General features: G+C 45.7%; 1 protein-coding gene and 1 long non-coding RNA gene across 9 annotated transcripts in view; one reads left to right on the top strand and one right to left on the bottom strand.

The window, feature by feature from the left end:
* Positions 1-1,073: 1,073 nt before the first annotated feature.
* The window catches only part of DHDDS (dehydrodolichyl diphosphate synthase), a 63,612-nt gene continuing 44,619 nt past the window's right edge, over positions 1,074-20,066 (bottom strand). For 3 of the 8 annotated variants that reach the window (XM_011981648.1, XM_011981651.1, XM_011981649.1), the window contains 3 exons: positions 14,775-14,889; positions 12,528-12,635; positions 1,074-3,462 (listed from right to left, as the gene is read on the bottom strand). In XM_011981648.1, the coding sequence (XP_011837038.1) occupies positions 3,223-3,462; positions 12,528-12,635; positions 14,775-14,889 (463 nt within the window). In that variant the 3' untranslated portion in view covers positions 1,074-3,222. The remainder of the gene's footprint in view (positions 3,463-12,527; positions 12,636-14,774; positions 14,890-20,066) is intronic. The other 5 variants (XM_011981650.1, XM_011981653.1, XM_011981655.1 and 2 more) reach the window with 2 other exon arrangements.
* On the top strand, positions 4,813-9,880 carry LOC105540895. Its single transcript, XR_001006271.1, has 3 exons — positions 4,813-5,299; positions 9,203-9,260; positions 9,766-9,880. It is a non-coding gene; the product is annotated as an uncharacterized LOC105540895 (long non-coding RNA).

The following is a 20,066-nucleotide window of genomic DNA, read 5'->3' as shown; positions in this document are numbered from 1 at the left end:
CCCCTCATTCCCGCCTTAATTGTAGGGCTCTGCATAGTGCGCGCGAGACGGCGGCGCGCCGAGGGGGTGGGGGCGCAGTCGGGGAGGCGCGCGTCGAAGGCAGTAAATGAGGAGGGGTGCGCGAGTCGGCAGGCTCGGGGTTCCGGCTCCCGCCAAGAGCTGTCTTTTGCAAACTAGCAAGTTCCTTCCACCTTATGCAACCCAGCAACCCACTTCTCCAAGCCATGCGACACTCAGGGCGCATCTCAGCGGCTTTCCTTCCTGCTCCCGCTGGGGGCCCCAGAAGAGGGGTTTGCGAGGCCTGGCTGCACTGCCCTGCTCCACTGGAGGCAGAAGGAAGCGCGCGGCTGGAGGCACAGGCTGCAGTTCCCAGGGCCCAGGCTGACGCCGAAGTGGGAAAAAGGCGGGGAAGCCAGCTTGGCGCAGCCGGACGTGCATCCTTCCGAGCTACCACTTCGGGAAAGCCTTTCGTGCACCTCACCTGAAAGACGGTCCCACTCGAGGTGGGCTAGGGGTTTCAGGGGGAGACTTTCCATGCAGAGGTGCCTTTTGGGTGCCGTGGGGCAGGTAGGAGCTGTCCTTTCAGCACCCGTTGCGCAGCCGCCTCCCCAAATACTATCCAAGCCCCCACCCCCAACGCCTGTCGGGTGGCTCTCTTAAGGTCCCTGTATTCCCAAACCTCCAGACCCTGTCACAGTATGGTGGAGAGCGGCCGCCGAGGTCTACCAGCACTCCCCTCCCCCTACAACTCTACCCCCCTCGGAGACATCTAGCCCAGCTGCCCCCACCCGACGCGGCCACCAAGCCTGGGCACTGCAGCCGCAGCTGGCGAAATCCCTCCTTCCACACTGTCAAGCTGGCTGCCTTTCACTTGCGCGAGGAAAAGGAGGGTGGAGGAAAGCGCCCGGGAATTAGGAAACAAGTAGAGGAACAGGTGGTGTGATGGCAAAAGGGCTCTTCCAGTGCCTCCTAGTCCAAAGCCAGGGTCTTGGAGCTAGCCAAGTGCACCTGAGGGAGGGTAGGCAATTGCAGCAGCAAAACAAGGTGTTCTTCCGTTGCAGTTAGCAAACAAGTTTTACATCTAAGAATCTTTAAAAATTCTATTTGAAACCCAGAACACAATACGATATATGTCCTCAAATGGGGGCTTCGCTTACAGGTGGAAGGACACTAAATTGGTCCCATCTGATTTCTTGAGGCAACGGTTGAACCTGGCTTGTACAAATCATACATGTCCAAAGCAACCAGGAGTTCAACTGTTTTGCAGCCCTTGCTGCTGGGCGACGACGACGACCTCTCTGCCTCTTCTTTCCACCCCTACACCGCCTCCTGGGGCGGCTTCTCCCTACTCCACCCTGTGTACCTTTCCCAGAATAGAGAACCTCAGGCCAAAGAGAGATGCCAGCCCCATTAATCACCTCTACTGTACCCCAATCATATTACGGAAAGTCAGACCCAGGAGACAGGATTCAACAGCCACACTCAGGGCAGATTCCCGTTTGCTGCCTCCAGCCCCTCATTCCCGCCTTAATTGTAGGGCTCTGCATTACAGCCGCATAATTCATGCCTTCCTAATTATGGCTGTCAACAGCCCCATTGTAAAGCTGGAAAATGTACAGCACCTGCTCTCCAGGAACCCTGTGCCAGGGATTGGTAGAGGGGAGTGCCAGGTGTGGATGGGGGCTTGCCAAAGGGTGCATTGATTGGCTTCTCAATCGCCTTGTCTGGCATTTATGCTTGATTCTGGGAGCAAGGACAATAGCCAAGAGGTCTCTTGCCGCCAGGTATTCGGGGACAGAAAGGGGAAGAGAGGGTTGGGGTATAGGAAAGTTAGGGGTTTCCTGTGTGCTCTTGCTACTGCTTGCAAGATCTCACCTCTCCCCTAGAGGGAGCTGCTAGGGAAACGGCTTGCAGAAAGTAAAATGGGAAGTCTGGCACAGTGGCTCATGCCTGTAATTCCAGCACTTTGGGAGGGTGAGGCCAGCGGATCACCTGAGGTCATGAGTTCGAGACCAGCCCGGATAGGGTGAGGCTCTGTCTCAAAAAGTAAAAGTAAAATGGACTTTACTAAAGAGAGTAGCATTTGGTTGGTGTTACTGGCTGGTACTTGCCGGTGTGGGGCACCTGAAATGGAGTTGCTCAGGCAGACAGCTCTTCAAAGGCACTAATCCTCTCAGCAGCTCTGCAGCAAGTCCTGGCACAGGGAGGTAAGGAAAAGGACACAGCTTTGACCCTCACAAGCAGAGGACCTAGAACAAGCTTTGCCATGCCAAGAATAAATCGGGAGCCAGATCAAAAAGCTGAGAGAAACCTCGAAGAGTGGAGTGGGAATCAGAGTTTGAGATGGTGAGGGCAGGGAGCAGAGTCAGTTGAGAGAAGTGTTTGGTTCTGCTCAGTCCTGTTGTCTTACAGGGGAGAAGGCCTGTGCTGGATTCGATTCACCAGGGCCTACAGGCCCTTCTCTTACCCTATACCATGGAAGGGGCCAGTCTCACTTGGGAGTGGAGCCTGGCCCCATGCCCTGCAAGAGGAGGAGAAAAGCTTGTGTGGGCTGAGTCGACAATAGGTAATTGGATTGTAATCGCCTGCCTGGCTTCCGCACACCATTGGGGGTGCTGAGTCTTTCAGTGAGCAATCAGTACTGCGTGGTGGGAGGGGGGTAGAGATTCAATAGCAAATCCCAGGTGGAGAGCCAAGGGGGAGGAGCAGCAGATGGGCAAATTTTCTGTCTCTCCCACCCCTTTTTTTCCTTACCCAAATAACTGGCTGCCTATTAGTTATATACTAGCAGATCCAAGGTAGAGCCAAATCTTTTGTGGAAGCTGGGTGGAAGGCTAAAATGGATGGGTAAAGAGCTAGGGTTTTGGGGAGAACTCTTCCCTGAAATTCTGTGTTGAAGGATGTGCTGGTGGAAAAAGAAAGTGCATCTAAGAGACAGGCAGCTGATAAGTTGGGGCCCTTTGTCTCCAAACCCTATTGGTGACCAGACCTGGGTTTAGTGTACTCGTGGGAGACTTTCACCCTCAATCCTCCCCAGGAGCCTGTCCCAGGCATCCCAAAGGTATCTATGGCCAGCAGACCTGGCCTGTGGGGGCGCTCCCCAGCCAAGCAAAGGGAACACAATTCATTATCAGGAAAGGAGATGCCTTTCACCAAGAAAAGGAAGGGGAGTGGGGCCCTGGAGGCAGAGGGCAGGGCAAAGTGGCAGGTGACCAGCCCCACTCAGGCTGATGCAGTGCCCAGACGGGCCAGCCAGTCAGCTCGCTTGAGTTCCAAGGCCTGCAGGAAGCCTTGGACTCGCTCTTCCCGTCTGGCCGAGAGCTTGTGCAAGCGTGTCCTTCGGAGCTGGGCGTCCCCACTGGCTTGGAGCCCCTCTCGCAGCAGCTGTTCTGTCACTGTAGCCTGGTCCCTCTCCAGCTGCTGCCTCTTCCGCTCCTCTGCATACATGTCTCGGGCCTTCTGCTAGAGAAAAGTGGGGATTGGGGTGGGGAGATCATTTTTAGGAGTGGGTGAAACTGGGATGGAGGAGGTAGGGGGTGGGGCACAGGGTGGGCCAAGTGAAGTGGAACAGTGGAAAGTAGGTACCAGATTTGAAAAGGCTTGGGAGTAGGTATGCAGTGGGTGGTGCTCATGTTGTACAGGCAGGGCAGTGGTAGTTCTGGGTCCATCTTGGTTTGTTTTGTGTGGAAGCATCTGTACTTCTTGAAGTTTTTCTCATGCACTTGGAAGGGAACCAAGCAAATGTGGGTCTGACTTCTGATTTCCCCATCAACTGGCTTTGTGGCTTTGGGCAAATCCTGTCCTAACCTCATTTCTTCATCTGTAAAGTGGGGGTTGTGCCTACCTTGAAGAGTGGTTTTAAGGATTAGAGATAATATATGCAAAATCCTCTCTAGGATATTAGCAGGCTCTTAGAAACAGCATTTTTACAAGTTGTTATTGCCTATTCTCTGCTGCAAGAAAGGTCCTATTCTTGTTGGGGACATGTCCATTGGGTCACTTTCTTTGATCTCCCCAGGTTTTCCTCTGAGGGCACCATTCTCCCAACTCCCTAGGCTATTTGTCAGAGCTCCACACTTGCCTCCTGTATGAAGACCAGCCTGATCCTTCCAGCAAATGACCCTCCTATGAACATTCTGAGAAGCAGGTTCAACTCTCTTAAGCCACTTATTGCATTCTGCATAGTAGAATAAGTGTTAGTGTTCATAGTCTACTCTTTCTCTTAGAAAATAAGCCCTTGGAGGTTTGAGAGCCTCCAGGCCTCTTGGAACCAGCTCTGACACCAGATGATGATCATAATCCCTGGCAGTAGTTATCATCCCAAGTACTAGAGGGCAGAGACTGGGCTTCTTCCTCTCTAGCACTTGGGGTGCCCTGTACATGTGAAACACTCAACTGACTGACCACGTGATCCCAGGAGAGCAGTGAGGATGCTCCTGATACAGGAGAGTGGAAAATCCCTTTGGAGCAGAACCAAGGCTTTCCTGTGCCTCACTGATCTTCTCTGTTCCTGCCAGTCTAACTGACCTGCAAAGCTTTTGCACCAGAGCTCCTCCTGCCAAATATATTCCATGTGTGAGAAACTCTATTTTCCTATGGTATCCTATACCCTGATGACCCTTCCCACATTCTACCTTGTATTACGGTAAACTTGTATACATGTTTTTGTCCTAATCAGCCTGTAAGCACCTTGACTGCTCTGTCTTCACAAAGAATATCTTACATGTGCACAACCACTTCATCTGTTGCCTCACTTGACCCTCACAATGGAGCTGTGAGGGAGGTACTTTCTGCTGGAGACAGACATGGAGCAGGGAACTGATTTGCTGTCTCTCAGCAATAAAGGTTTACTGCATGGATAAGGATGACAAATGAGAATTCTGGACTATCCCCCCTGGCTCCTGAATAATTCCAGGCATTCAAGGGTACTTCTCTTCTGCTATTATAATGAATTACATGTGGAGCTATGAAGACTTTGGGCTTGAACAGCTGCCGCTAGAGCTCTCCATCTTGCTGGAAGGGCTTCTTGCAGGCCTTGGTCAGGAGGCTCCCTGGGTGCTACATACAGGATTTTTTTGAGGATATGGAGATGCGCAGGACACAATCCCAGCAATCCAGGTGCTTACAGGCTGATTATACAGCCATGCACACAGAGTGCCATAATACAAAATAGGATGTGGTAAGGTTCATGCAAGTTCAGAGGAGAAAGCAAGTGTGGCTGATGAACATCACGGAGCAGTGACCTTCATGGACAGAATTTGAGCTGGCCCTTTAACCCATGAGGAGGATTCAAACAGAGGTGAGGTGTATGGGGGGCAGGGAGAATATTCCAGCAGTGGGAGTAATGAGCAAATATGCATGGAACTGAAGAGCCTGCTCAGGCCAGAGTAAGTCCACCTGGAGCAGTGGGGTTTGAGAATTTCCTGTCTAAGGCCTCCCTTACCTCTCTAAGGCTATTTCTTATTCTGTAAAACTGGGATAAGAGTACCCACCTCACTGGGTTGTTTGAGGAAAAATGAGATAATGAATTTCCAGCCTACTGCTTGGCTATTAACTGTTAGCTGTTCTATCACCACCATTTGTGCACTGGGTTAAGTAGTCTAAGTTCTGGCAGAACAGAAAGGATGGGGCGCACTCAGCAACAGAGGGAGGAAATATGGAGCTAGCTAAAGCCACTTCATGAGGCGCAAGCAAGGATGGGGGGCACTCAACAACAGAGGGAGGAAATACAGAGCTAGCTAAAGCCACTTCATGAGGCGCAAGCTTCTTCCAGATGGCGTCAGAGTGTGTGCCAGCAATGGGGGCTGTAGCCCAGGGGGCTGTAGCTAATTCCTATCTGAGAGGAATCAGCAGTTCATTGTTCAGATAGCAGAGTTGGGAGGGTGCCTACTCGTCATTTTACAGAAAATGACAGCAAGGCTGAGATGGCTGAAGTTCCCTTGGCTTCTCCACTAAGGTAATTTCTTGAGAGTACAGTGTGAAGTCTATCTTGTGCCTGTGTATAAGCTTTACTTTCTAGGGGTGGAAAAGCTGGTGACCTGTATCTGGATACCTGTCTATCCAGCTTCCACATGGTCTGGATCTACCCTTTCAATCTCAGAGATGTTTCCGGTTCTTCTCAAGTACTTGCCCTTGGGAAATCCAAGCTAACAGAAGTCCTAGAGGTCAACTTTTCTCTCCCTGACCATTTGTCTCCTCTCTTTGTATAATGACCAATCGGGGTAAGTGAGGGCATTAATTCTTTCCTTAGAGACTTTTTGTACAGACTTTATCCAATCTTGGTGCAAGGGCTCCAAGAAGCTCACTTTGAGAAATATGATTCTAACCTGTGAATCTAAATCCTCCTGGGCATTATCCCTCTGTGCTCTTATTCTCTCCTTGGTAGAATCAGAGAACAAGATGTAATAGTCCCTCCAGTACTTAAATCTAAAAGTCCTCCACCACTCTGCGGGCACCTGGAGAGAGGCTGGAGGTCCTTGGCTTTAAAACATTAGCCAGTGAAAAGTCCTTCCCCAAGCTGCAACCAGCTAGCCCAGGTTAGCAGCATGAGGAATGCATTTCTGAGGGCTGCCCTCAGGCAGAGAAGGACACCTCCTACCAGAAACATGATATTCTGAAGCACCCTCAGAGTCTCCTTGCCTGGGGAGTTGTACTGGGGACAGGATGTGCAGGGTGCTTTTTCAGAGATAGAAGTCTGAGGAAAGGCCCAGAGACACACATGTGGGGAACAATATTGGCCACTATTCTTGAAAAATGAACTCTGTTCCAGGCACTGCACTCAGCACTTGATATGTGTTAGCTTACTGAATCCCTATCACCTCCAAGGTATGTATTACTGTAAACACCACTTCTCTCATTTTACAGGTGAGGAAAATGATGCACTGAGGGGGTTAAGTAACTGTACAGTCACATAGCTATGTAGGCAGTGCCAATATTCAAAGTCATGAACGTCTGAGACATTAACTCAAGCTTTTAGGCCAAGGCAGGAGGCTCGCTTGAGCCCAAGTGCTGGGCAACATGGCGAGACCCCATTTCCACATACATGCATATATGCATACATACATACATACATAACTCAAGCTTTTATCCTAAGACAGTGACAACCTGAAGAGCACAAGAACTATAATGTTCAGTCCAGCTTGTTTAAATTGTGACAAATGTACTACAGGAAGCTTCGTGGGAACATGTGTCTTTTCCCTTTCTAATATCATCCTTGGAGATGAGGTGAACAAACACTTTTTACTCATCTCCATCAATGACCTCTCAAGGACCTACCATCCATGCAACTTGTGATTGAGGATCAGCTGCTCTGCACTCCACACACCCCCTCCCTGGCCTGATTCCCTATTTGTCCCTGCCTCCTTGCTGACAAGTCCTACTGCATCATAGTCAAGATCTCCCTTTGCCAGCCTTTAAGACTGGTTAGGTGGCCAGGCGTGGTGGCTCACACCTGTAATCCCAGCACTTTGGGAGGCTGAGGCGGGCAGATCACCTGAGGTCAGGAGTTTGAGACCAGACTGGCCAACATGGCAAAACCCTGTCTCTACTAAAAATATAAAAATTAGCCGGGAGTGGTGGCATGTGCCTGTAATCCCAGCTACTGGGGAGGCTGAGGCAGGAGAATTGCTTGAACCTGGGAGGTGGAGGTTGCAGTGAGCTCAGATCATGCCACTGCACTCCAGCCCCATTTCAAAAAAGAAAAAGAAAGAAAGAAAAAAAAAAAAAAAGACTGGCTAGGTGACCACCTGGAGACTGTCATGGTCCATTCAGATACCAAGGTCTGGCTCCCAACAACTTGTAGCCAAGTCCCTGCTTCCCTTACGATCCACCAGCTGTCTTCCTCCTATTAAGCGACTCCAGGTCCAGAGCCTAGCCCCTTGCCCTGGCTTCCTGCAGAGAATAGGGACACATTGGGCAGGGCCTAGAGACAGAGCAGCTCAGATTTTGACAATGGGAATTTGGGTGATTGGGCAAGAGCACAGACATACAGGTAGGAAACTGGAGGGCATGGAACAAGTAACTGGGAAGAGTCCAGTTTGGTCACACTACAGAGTCTGTAAAAGGGAGACATGAGAAAAGCCTGGAAAGACCTTTCTGGTCTGAAAACAAACTGGTGAGGATGCCATTAGTCTGGATTCTCCCCTTAGTATGTCTGCCAAGGTGATACAATCTCTAGAAACAGAGCTTTGAAGCCTCTGGGGTAGAGAAAGCCTAGCCAGGACCTCCAAGGGCTCCTGCTGGAGAAGGCTTCAAGATAATCAATATCTCTATTATAACTTTGGTTTCCTTGTTCTAAAAACAGAGGCAATAATCATAGTATCTGCCTTAAAGCAGTTCATAGAATTTACTGAAAGGATGCCTGACATGTGGTAAGAGCTCAATAAAAGTTTGCAAATATAGGACAGGCGCAGTGGCTCATGCCTGTAATCCTAGTACTTTTGGAGGCCAAGGCGGGTGGATCACCTGAGGTCAGGATTTTGAGACCAGCCTGGCCAACATGGTGAAACCCTGTTTCTACTAAGTCTGAGTGTGGCAGCATGTGCCTGTAGTCCCAGCTACATAGGAGGCAGAGGTTGCAGTGAGCCAAGATTGTGCCACTGTGCTCCAGCGACAAAGCGAGATTCCGTCTCAAAAAAAAAAAAAAAAAAAAAAAAGGTTTGCAGATATGATCCATAGGTAAAAATGGAACACTTAATAGTTGACCTCAAACACTTCCCACCCCATCCCAGGAAACAGCAGAACAATTGCTATGGCCACAACCTATGTGTCTTGGTTCCTAAAAATATTATTTGTACTTATTTGTTTTAGCCTACAAGAAACAAGAGTTTCAGGCTGGGTGCGGTGGTTCACGCCTGTAATCCCAGCACTTTGGGAGGTCGAGGCTGGCGGATCACCTGAGGTCGGGGGTTTGAGACCAGCCTGACCAACATGGAGAAACCCCATCTCTACTAAAAATATAAAACTAGCCAGGTGTGGTGGCGCATGCCTGTAATGCCAGCCACTCGGGAGGCTGAGGCAGGAGAATCGCTTGAACCCGGGAGGCGGAGGTTGCAGTGAGCCGAGATCGCGCCATTGCATTCCAGCCTGGGCAACAAGAGCGAAACTCCGTTTCTAAAATAAAGAAACAAGAGTTTCATAATTACATTATCAACATTGCCACTAACAATAAACCTCTTAAGTAATGTTTAAGTTTGTGTTGCAGTTTGTATTATCCTGAGAAGAAATTCCACTAAAGATGAATAGCAGAGAACTGTGTTCAGGTAAGCTGAATTAATTCCTTTCTCTGGGGAGTTATGTTATCACCTTGATATAGTTAGTTTCACTTGTTTCTATTTCAACGTTTGTTTTTATCCCATCTTCACTCCTCCCCGTCCTTACTGCCACCACCCTACCTCGAGGCACATCCTCTCTCACCTGGACTACTGCAGGAGTTCTGTCTCTTGGCTTTAACTCCAGCCCCTTGAAAATTCTGAATGATTTTTACAAAATGCAACTCAGATCCTGTCATCCCCTGATTAAAGTCCTTCAGCTTTGTTACCATGACCTACAAGGCTCTATATTAGCCAAGGTCTGACTCTAGTCTCATTTCATGCCCTTCTCCCTTGGCACACTGACCTCCTTTTTGTTCTTCTAAGACCCGAACTTTAACCTCAGTCTCTTTGCATTCTCTTCATTACTTTCTAGCACATCTCTCTGTATTCTTCACTGCCTTATTACAATTGGAACTTATATATTTGTTTACTTGTTTATTTCTGTCTCCTCAAGAATACAAGTTCCACAAAGGTAGAGATCTTGTCCGTCTGGCTAACTATTGACTCTCCTGTGCCTAACACAGTGCCTGATTCATACTACTCAATAAATACTTATCGAATAAATGAAACTTGAGTTAACTCCTCTGACAACCATGTGCAAAGTATCTGAGAAATGTGAAATTACTATAAAAAACATCTGAGCAGCCCAAGTAGAGATAAAAACACAAAAACTCATGCACCAAGCTCCTCTGGGCTTCATGCAGAGCCAATTCACTCTCATTTTATATACATAATTCCAACAAGCTTGACTAACTGGTTTCCTTGTCTATAGCCGATTTAAAACAGTAAATACTATGGAAGAGGAGAGATACTGTCAAAATTAACTGTTGACAGCAGTAGGAAATTAAAGAGGGAGGACACAGAAAAATATACATGAAATCTCAAACCCAGGTATTCTGGGACCATCTAACTTAGAGCAAACAGCCTTACCCCTCAAGGATATTGTTGTACAGTGAAGTATTTAAAGATAATTATTATTATCATAATAATCAGAATATGACAGCCAGGCATGGTGGCTCATGTCTATAATCCTAGCACTTGGGGAGGCCGAAGCAGGAGGATCACTTGAGCTTAAGTGTTCAAGACCAGCCTGGGCAACATAGTGAGAACTTATCTCTACAAAAAATACAAAAATTAGCCAGGCATGATGGTGTGTGCCCATAGTCCTAGCTACTCAGGAGGCTGCAGTAAGCAAAAGTTGCACAACTGCACTTCAGCCTGGGCAACAGAGTGAGACCCTGTTTGTAAAAAACAATAAAAAATAGAATGTGATTATCCTAATCATCATCATTATTAGCAAGTGCCTGGTATATGGATGTCAATGAATTATGTACAAGAGACATTTTAGAAATTTTTCCATCAAAAAAGGAGAAAGTTTTAGTTTTTAGAGGGATCTTTGGTCATATGGAAATATCTGATATTCATTCCCCACTGGCAGTAGATAATTGTGCTTTTGCTGTTTTTCTTTTCACTAATTCTAAACTTCTTTCAATTTCCTCATATTCTGAGACTAAGTAATTAAATACATGATCAAGTCTTTGTGATTTGATTGACTTATACCAGGAGTTATGGACTTGGGATTCAGGGGCAGATTTCAGCAGTTATGTGAACCCCTTTAAAGTATTCTATGTGTGGCCAGGCATGGCGGCTCCTGCCTGTAATCCCATCACTTTGGGAAGCCAAGGTGGGCGGAGCATCTGAGGTAAGGAGTTTGAGACCAGCCTGACTAACATGGAGAAACCCCATCTCTACTAAGAATACATCTCTACTAAAAATACGGGAGTGGTGGCACATGCCTGTAATCCCAGCTACTCGGGAGGCTGAGGCAGGAGAATCACTTGAACCTGGGAGGTGGAGGTTGCGTTGAGCCAAGATCGCACCACTGCACTCTAGCCTTGGCCACAAGAGTGAAACTCCATCTCAAAAAAAAAAAAAAGAAAAAGAAAAAGTATTCTATGTGTTTCCATGATAAGTTTACAATTCTATACAAAATTCCACATTTGAGTGATCTGTAATTTTTCTAAGGAGATGGTCTGTGGCTTTCATTAGACTCTCCAAAGGGACCCCAATCCTAAGGAGATTAAGAATCCCTGACTCACATCATTATTTCCTTCCGGCATTATCTCTCCAGACTCAAGAAGCAGCACCAGCTTTGATTTTAAAATTCAGGTTCCTTAGGATGGACGCGGTGGCTCACACCTGTAATCCCAGCACTTTGGGAGGCCGAGGTGGGTGGATCACCTTGAAGTCAGGAGTTTGAGACCAGCCTGGCCAACATGGTGAAACGCTGTCTCTACTGAAAATACAAAAATTAGCCAGGCATGGTAGCGCGTGCCTGTAATCCCAGCTAGTTGGGAGGCTGAGGCAGGAGAATCGTTTGAACCTGGGAGGGGGAGGTTGCAGTGAGCCCAGATCACGCCACTATACTCCAGCCTGGGCAACAAGAGCAAAACTCCATCTCAAAATAAATAAATAAGATAAAATAAAATTCAGATTCCTTGGGACAGTTACTTAAGTCTCTCTGTCCCTCTGGTTCCATATATGAAAAATGAGGACACCAAACTTGCTGGGTTGTTAGGTTAAATAAGAAAACTTACTTTACACCTAAGTGCCCTTGTAGATCCTCAATATGTTAGCTACCACTACCATTATTATAAAGAGACCTAAGCATATACAGGTGACTCTACCTGCTAATAAAACCTGTTTCAAGATTTGGTGATGAAAACTGAAAGTCAAACTTCAAGTCTTGACACAACATAGTTTTACACAATGGAAAGACAATGCTATTTAGTTCTTAATCCCTACTGCTACAATCTTTTATTAGGGTAATACTTTAAAGGAATAATGCCCAATTTCTCTGAGAAGCCTTTTCCTCCTGAGTCTTTAAAAGATAAAAGACCCGTAGCTTAAATCCTATTCCAACCTCTTACTGATTATGTGTCCTTAACTAAATCATTTCTATTTGCTTACTTACATAAGGGATAGGGCTAATAAGAGTTCTCTCATTGGGTTCTTGGGAACATTAAATGAGACGCAGCATGTAAAATGTTCGCAGTGCCTGACAAGTAGTAGATACTAAGTAGGTGGTAGCTACTATCATCATTATCATCATCTTATTAGGAAGTGCCTGGTATATAGTAAGGTGGTTGTCAATCAGTGCGAACTAATCTTTTCTTCCATCCCATCCCATCTGGCCAGCCCTGAACTCTTTCTTACCTGAAGCACGCTATGGTTCATCTGGAACTGCAGGATGGCCTCGAAGAGGTTCCAAAATGTATACTCTGGCCACAGAACAGGTTGGAACACCAGGCAGGAGTGAGAGGTCTGGGAAAGGAAGGGAGGAGAGTATGATTTAGTAACATGTTGCTGGGCTGCACCCCTGGTCAGTCCTCCAAGGAAAAAGCAGGCTAAGCAGGACCCAGAAGCCCTGAGATGAGAATGGTACAGGCATCCTGAGCTGTAGCTGCAGCTGCTGCTGGCCCTGATTCACTCACTAGTAGGGGGAGGAGTCATTTGAGGCAGCCAGATCACCTGCCTGTGGCAAAGCAGAACTAAAACGAGACTAGATCAACATTTCCACCAGGATTTTTCTAAGAGCCAATTTTAGGACTATGAAATAACATCTGGATTATGTTATTGGCTCTTGGCCCTTAGAGGGCATCTGGAAGACATACTGTCTGATAAAGGTCAGCAAGGAACAAATGGTAGCTGCCACTGTTATTTTTAAGTAGCAGCAGCAGGGCACAGTGGTTGAGAGCATAGGCTCTGGAGCTAGACTGCCTGGCTTTGAATTTTGGCTCCAACCATTTACCATTTATTCGAGCAGGGGTAATTTCACCTGGGCCTGAGATTCCTCAAATGTAAAACTGGATAATAGAAATACCTAATTTTTGGGTACTGTTTAGATTAAATGAGATAACATATGTATAGCAAAGAGCCAGGTGTACTTTAATAATAATCACTGATGAAGAATCCCTTTTGGAACACTCTTGACAGCCACTGCCTGATATCTCTAGTGGTGAGGAGTTCAGTACATCATGGGGGATTACTAGTTGTCAGATAGCCTGTTTGGCTTTTTATGCTAAACCAATGTCACCTTCCCTACAACTTCTACCAAGGTCCCAGGTATTTTTTCTGGAACAGGTTTGTTTCTTCTTCAAAGTGACATTCTTTCAAATATTTCAAGGCTAGATTAGAGCTGCCTGTTATCAGTTCCCAAAGTTGTAATGACTTGTTCAGAGTTTGTCTTTGCTAGCAAACTATAAGTTTCAAGACAGTAGGGATCATTTCTGACTCGGTCACTGCTATATTTCCAGCATATAGAAGGAACTCAGCATTTTTTTCCAAGGGAATACATTTGTCACTTACTTCCCTTTTCCAGACCACTATCCTTTCCTCATTTTTTATAAGACATGAGATTCCTTGCTTTCCAGTTTGGCCTCTTCCAGTAAGTCCTCAAGTTTTTCAATGTAACTAATCTGTACACTGAGTAACTGACTCTGTAGTCTCTTAAAATTCAGCCCATCTGTAAACTTCCCAAACGTGATCTGAGCAGCACAGTGGGCCACAGAACCAATAGGTGCACATTGTACTTTTTTTTTTCAGACAGAGTCTCACTCTGTTGCCCAGGCTGGAGTGCAGTGGCACGATCTCGCCTCACTGCAACCTCCGCCTCCTGGATTCAAGTGATTCTCCCACCTCAGCCACCTAAGTAGCAGGGACTACAGGCACCTGCCACCATGCCGGGCTAATTTTTGTATTTTTAGTAGAGACAGGGGTGTTCACCATGTTGGCTGGACTGGTGTCAAACTCCTGACCTCAAGTGATCCGCCTGCCTCAGCCTCCCAAAGTGCTGGGATTACAGGCGTGAGCCACCACGCCCCGCGTTAGCTCGTTTTTAAGATTGTAGTCCATTAAAATTTCTGGAGCTTTATCATGTGAGCTGCTTCCAAATACAGTCTCTCCCTCCAACCTATCCTAGAACAAGGACTTCCCCTAGTTTTGTGCTAACCAGGGACCAAGTTAACAGGGGATGGAAACTTGAGTGTTTGCATATTGTTTATATCCCTCATGGACCATGTTTGCATAGGTATGGCCCTTTATCCTGAAGAGGAGGGACTAGTAACTGCAAGGCAAGCTTCTAACCCAGAGGGGCTAGGGTCCCTGGCAGGTTACCAAGGCAAGAGCTTAATCTCAGGGATGCAAGACAGAAGTCCCATTCCTTGAATAGGGGCACAATGAAGTTTTCACTACAGTTGGATTTGCAAAGCCAGCGACAGATGAGGAATGGACATCAAATATTATCAGACACAGCCTAGAGATGCTTCTCCAGATTTTAGCTTTCCCCTGAAGTACTCTGGCCCCAGCCTGTCTGGGAGTGGGGATGGACCACTCTAATCCATTCTGTGGATACAGTTGGTTTTCCCCATGACACAAACATAATAGTACTTGGAAATGACCAACCTGCCATAGCAAGAAGTCACTCAGCCGCACTTCTCCAGAAGTCCGTATCAAGATGTCAGGGTGAGGAGAGCGGTTGGTATAGAGGCACTTATCAAGCAGAGACTCAGAGATATCACTAAGGTGAGCAAGAGGAGACACAGAGAGGCACACATCCTGTAGTATTCTCTTTCTGTAGTATTCTCATGGTGAACTTCCATACATAGGCTTCCCAGTTTATACAATACTATCAAATATACTAGCCAATACTACGTGATACACAGAAGGCCCTCAACAAAGGTTTGCTAAATTAATGAATGAATTTAAATCTTCACAACTACATAAGGTATTTCATTTCTTTTTTAAGAAAATACAATGTAAAATTCTTTCTTTTCTCTCTCTTTTTAAATTTTCTGCCTTTTTCCACCTGTTCTGATACATAAGGTATTTCTTTTTTTTTTTGAGACAGAGTCTCACAGTGTTCCCCAGACTGAAGTGCAGTCGCACGATCTTGCCTCACTGCAAGCACCGCCTCCTGGGTTCACGCCATTCTCCTGCCTCAGCCTCCCAAGTAGCTGGGCCTATAGGCACCCAGCTAATTTTTTTTTTTTTTTTTTTGTATTTTTAGTAGAGACAAGGTTTCACCGTGTTAGCCAGGATGGTCTCAATCTCCTGACCTAGTGATCTGCCTGCCTCGGCCTCCAAAAGTGCTGGAATTACAGGCGTGAGCCACCACGCTCAGCAGATACATAAGGTATTTCTATCCTCATTTTATAGATAAGGAAACTGAGGCTCAAAGATGAATAATTTGCTGAAAGTCATTTAGCCTCAGGCCCAAAACCAGATGCACCCACAAGAATATCTGTTGTCTTTTGCTTAAAACATCTTGTTTTTTAAGATACATATATCCTGTGACCCAGTATTTGATGAAATACTATGCAACTGCATTCTAAAAATAAAGATAATCGAAATGCACTGATTTGGAAAGATGTCCAAAATCTAATGTTAAATGTAAAAGGCAAGTTTCAGAAAATATATAGTATAAAACACACATACACACACATTCAAACATTCACACATGCATATAAGTACACATAAACAAAGAACAAAGTCCAAAAAGACACATCATACTATTAACAGTGGATTGGATAAGGAAGAAAAGACTCTCTTTTTACTTTATGCACTTCTGTTATTGTTTGAATTTGTGTAAATACCTTTTTTGGCCAGGCGTGGTGACTCATGCCTGTAATCCCGGTACTTTGGGAGGCTGAGGCAGGCAGATCACCTGTAATCAGGAGTTCAAGACCAGCCTGGCCAACAAGGTGAAACCCCATCTCTGCCAAAAGTACAAAAATTAGCCAGGTGTGGTGGCGTATGCCTGTAGTCCCAGCTACTTGGGAGGCTGAAGCAGGAGAATCACTGGAACCTGGGAGGTGGAGGTTGCAGTAAGCCCAGATTATGCCACTGAACTCCAGTCTGAGTGACAGAGCAAGGCTCTGTCTCAAAACACAAAAACACAAAACATTTTTTTTTCCAGACAGTGTCTCCCTCTGTTGCCCAGACTGGAGTGCAGTGGTGTGATCTCAGCTCACTGCTACCTCCACCTTCCATGCTCAAGCAATCCTCCCACCTCAGCTTCCCAGGTAGCTGGGACCACAGGTGTGCAACACCATGCTCAGCTAATTTATTTTTAAAACCTTAGTTAAGTCATATGGACCCCGAAACATTGCAAAAATTCCATATTACTCAGGATTTTAAATAAACAACAATATGATCAGTTCTCCTGTGTTTGATAAGAGCTACTTTCCCAAGCACACAGATGGTCAGAAAGGAGACAGAATTGAAGAAAACTGGTGACTGAAAGCATTTATCTGAAGTAAAAGTATCCTGTCCACAGAAAGAGGGCATGGCTGGTGTCTATTGGCTCCACGAATGCTGTTTACCTGTCCTACCAACTACCCAGAAGCAGAATTCAGAATGTCCAGGTAGTTAAGAGTTGCATCTTGGAAAGGGTCCAGAAGACAAAATTTCTTGGTGGGAACATGCTTCTGGATGCATGGTCAGGAAAGCAGAAAGATCTGGGCTGAGTGTTCAAAACCAGACTCTACACTTACTAGTTGTGTGTCTTTAGGCAAGTTATTCATCTCTTTTTTTTTTGGAGATAGAGTCTTGCTCTGTCACCCAGGCTGGAGTGCAGTGGTGCAATCTCGGCTCACTGCAACCTCCACCTCTTGGGTTCAAGTGATTCTCTTGCCTCAGCCTCCCAAGTGGCTGGGACTACAGGCAGCCACCACCATGCCCAGCTAATTTTTGTACTTTTAGTAAAGACAGGGTTTCACCATGTTGGCCAGGCTGGTCTTGAACTCCTGACCTCAAGTGATCTGCCTGCCTCGGCCTCCCAAAGTGCTGGGATTACAGGTGTGAGCCACTGCACCTGACCAAGTTACTCGGTCTCTCAGTCCTCTTAAGGCAAACCACAGAGACAGCTTTATTTTCCTTATCATCATCACAGAAGAAACAGTATTCACTTATAATTGAACAATAAGAAGGGCTCTGGTTCACATTTCTCTGGTAATCTGATAGTCTTGTCTTGGCAGCATGGTCTTAATTCTCCAAGTTATGTAAGACCCTGTACAATCCATATAATTTCTCATTCTCTTATCTTTAAAATGGGCCCATTTGCTCTTTCCCTAAGCGGCCTGAGGTAATCTGTGAAAATGGTTCGCTATTCACTTAACCCGGAGAAACCCATGATATCATGCAAATCAAGAGGGCCAATCTTCGTGTTCACTTTAAGAACACTTGTGAAACTGCAGGCCATCAAGGGTATGCATATATGAAAAGCCACGAAGTATCTGAAAGATGTCACTTTACAAAAACAGTGCGTACCAGTCCGACGTTACAATGGTGGAGTTGGCAGGTGTGCCCAGGCCAAGCAGTGGGGCTGCACACAAGGTCGGTGGCCCAAAAAGAGTGCTGAATTTTTGTTGCACATGCTTAAAAATGCAGAGAGTAATGCTGAACTTAAGGGTTTAGATGTAGATTCTCTGGTCACTGAGCATATCCAAGTGAACAAAGCACCTAAGATGCGCCGCTGGACCTACAGAGCTCATGGTTGCATTAACCCATACATGAGCTCTCCTTGCCACATTGAGATGATCCTTACTGAAAAGGAACAGATTGTTCCTAAACCAGAAGAGGTTGCCCAGAAGAAAAAGATATCCCAGAAGAAACTGAAGAAACAAAACTTATGGCAGGGGAGTAAATTCAGCATTAAAATAAATGTAATTAAAAGGAAAAAAAAAAAAGGGCCCATTTGTCCTATCCACCTTATAGGTTATCACGAGGGTCAAATCAAATGAAATAATAGATTTGAGCACACTTTGGGAACTATAAAGTGCTATACAAATAATAATAATAATAAATTATTTTCAGTCCCACCAACTTGCAGTGTGACTTCAGAGACTCAGTATCTCTGAGTTTACAATTTATCTGCAAAGAGTTTCTTCTACCTACTTTAGGCAGTGGGCAGAATTCTCATGGAAAAAGCTGAGATTGTGCCAGTGCATTCCAGCCTGGGTGATACAGCAGACTCTGACTCCAAAAACAAAAAAAACAAAAAAGGGGGTAACTCTAAGGTGGATAGAAAGATGAAACTGACAAAATCAAAATGGAACATCTGTAGACTTTGGCCAACAAAAATCCATCACTAAATGGATTGGTGAGTTAAAGTTGTCTATGTGAAGACTTTTCAGAAATGATTTACATTAAATAATGGTAAAATATCCATTTTTATCTATGAGAATGGGTTTTTTTGTTTGTTTTGTTTTTTGAGACAGGATCTGGCTGTTAGCCAGGCTGGAGTGCAGTGATATGATCTTGGCTTACTGCAACCTCAGCTTCCTGGGCTCAAGTCATCCTTCCATCTCAGCCTCCCAAGTAGCTGTGACTACAGGTGCATACCACCACACCCAGCTAATTTTTGTACTTTTAGAGACGGGGGGTTCACCATTTTGCCTAGGCTGGTCTCGAAGTCATGAGCCAAGCGATCCAACCCGCCTCAGCCACCCAAAGTGCTGGATAACAGGTGTGAGCCACTGCACCTGATCGAAACAGTTTACATTTTAAAAATCTTGGCAAGAATAACGTGAAATGAGCACTTTCAAACTCAGATCCTGAGGAAACAATAAAAAATGCAGACAAGTTCAGTCAAATATTTAATTGTGGCATTATTTGTAATAATGAAATATTAGAAACTGCCTATATGCCCAACAAATAGAAGACTGGTTAAATAAATTAATGCAAGATATATTTTACAGCCATTATGAATAATGATATGAAGAATTATTAAAAACATGGGTCATGGAAAAGTACTCATAACACTGAATGAAAAAAGCATGAGTCAAAGTGTAAACTATTCATTATGTGACTTCATGTGTTGTAAATACTTATGTCAAAAGTGAATGTGTGTGTGTGTGTGTGTGTGTGTGTGTGTGTGTTTGAGACAGGGTTTCACTCTGTTGTTGAGGCTAGAGAGCAATGGCGCAACCACAGCTCATTGCAACCTCGACCTGCTGGGCTCAAGTAATCCTCCTCACTCGGCCTCCCAAGTAGCTACAGGCGTGTGCCAGCACACCCAGCTAACTGTTTTATTTTTGTAGAGACAGGGTCTTGCTGTGTTGCCAGGGCTGGTCTTAAACTCCAGGGCTCAAGCGATCTTCCTGCCTCAGCCTTCCAAAGTCCTGGGATTATAGGCATAAGCCACCATGCACATCTAATTTTTTCTTTTTTACTGCCTTATTGTTCATTTCAACTTTCCTATGAGGAAGTCAATATACCACAGTGAATGAGAACACAGGCTCTGAAGCTAGGTTGAAATCTTGGCCCCAAGGTTTGCCAACTATGTGAACTTGCACAAGTTATCCATGTCTCAGTATTCTCATCTTTAAAATGGGCATAAAAACAGTATATACCTTATAGGGTCTAAGGATAAATGTATGTGGAATACTTAATGCTTGGAACAGAGTAAATGCTCAGTAAGTGTTAGCAATTACTATTAACACTATTGTTTTATAAGAAAGACAGAGGCCTACAGGGAGTCAAGTAGCCCATTCAAGGTAATGGTGGAATAGAATTTATTAACTATCCTTTGGTCTCAATCTAGTTCCTTCTTCTATAATTTCCAGACTTACAAAACAATCTATTAATTTAACTGCTGGCCGGGCATGGTGGCTCACGCCTGTAATCCTAGCACTTTGGGAAGCTGAGGCGGGCAGATCACGAGGTCAGGAGATCGAGACCATCCTGGCTAACACG

The sequence above is a fragment of the Mandrillus leucophaeus genome, unplaced genomic scaffold (genome assembly GCF_000951045.1).
Source record: "Mandrillus leucophaeus isolate KB7577 unplaced genomic scaffold, Mleu.le_1.0 Scaffold23, whole genome shotgun sequence".
NCBI lineage: Eukaryota > Metazoa > Chordata > Mammalia > Primates > Cercopithecidae > Mandrillus > Mandrillus leucophaeus.
Note: the sequence above shows the minus strand (reverse complement) of the source record. Positions and strands in the feature narration are given on the sequence as shown.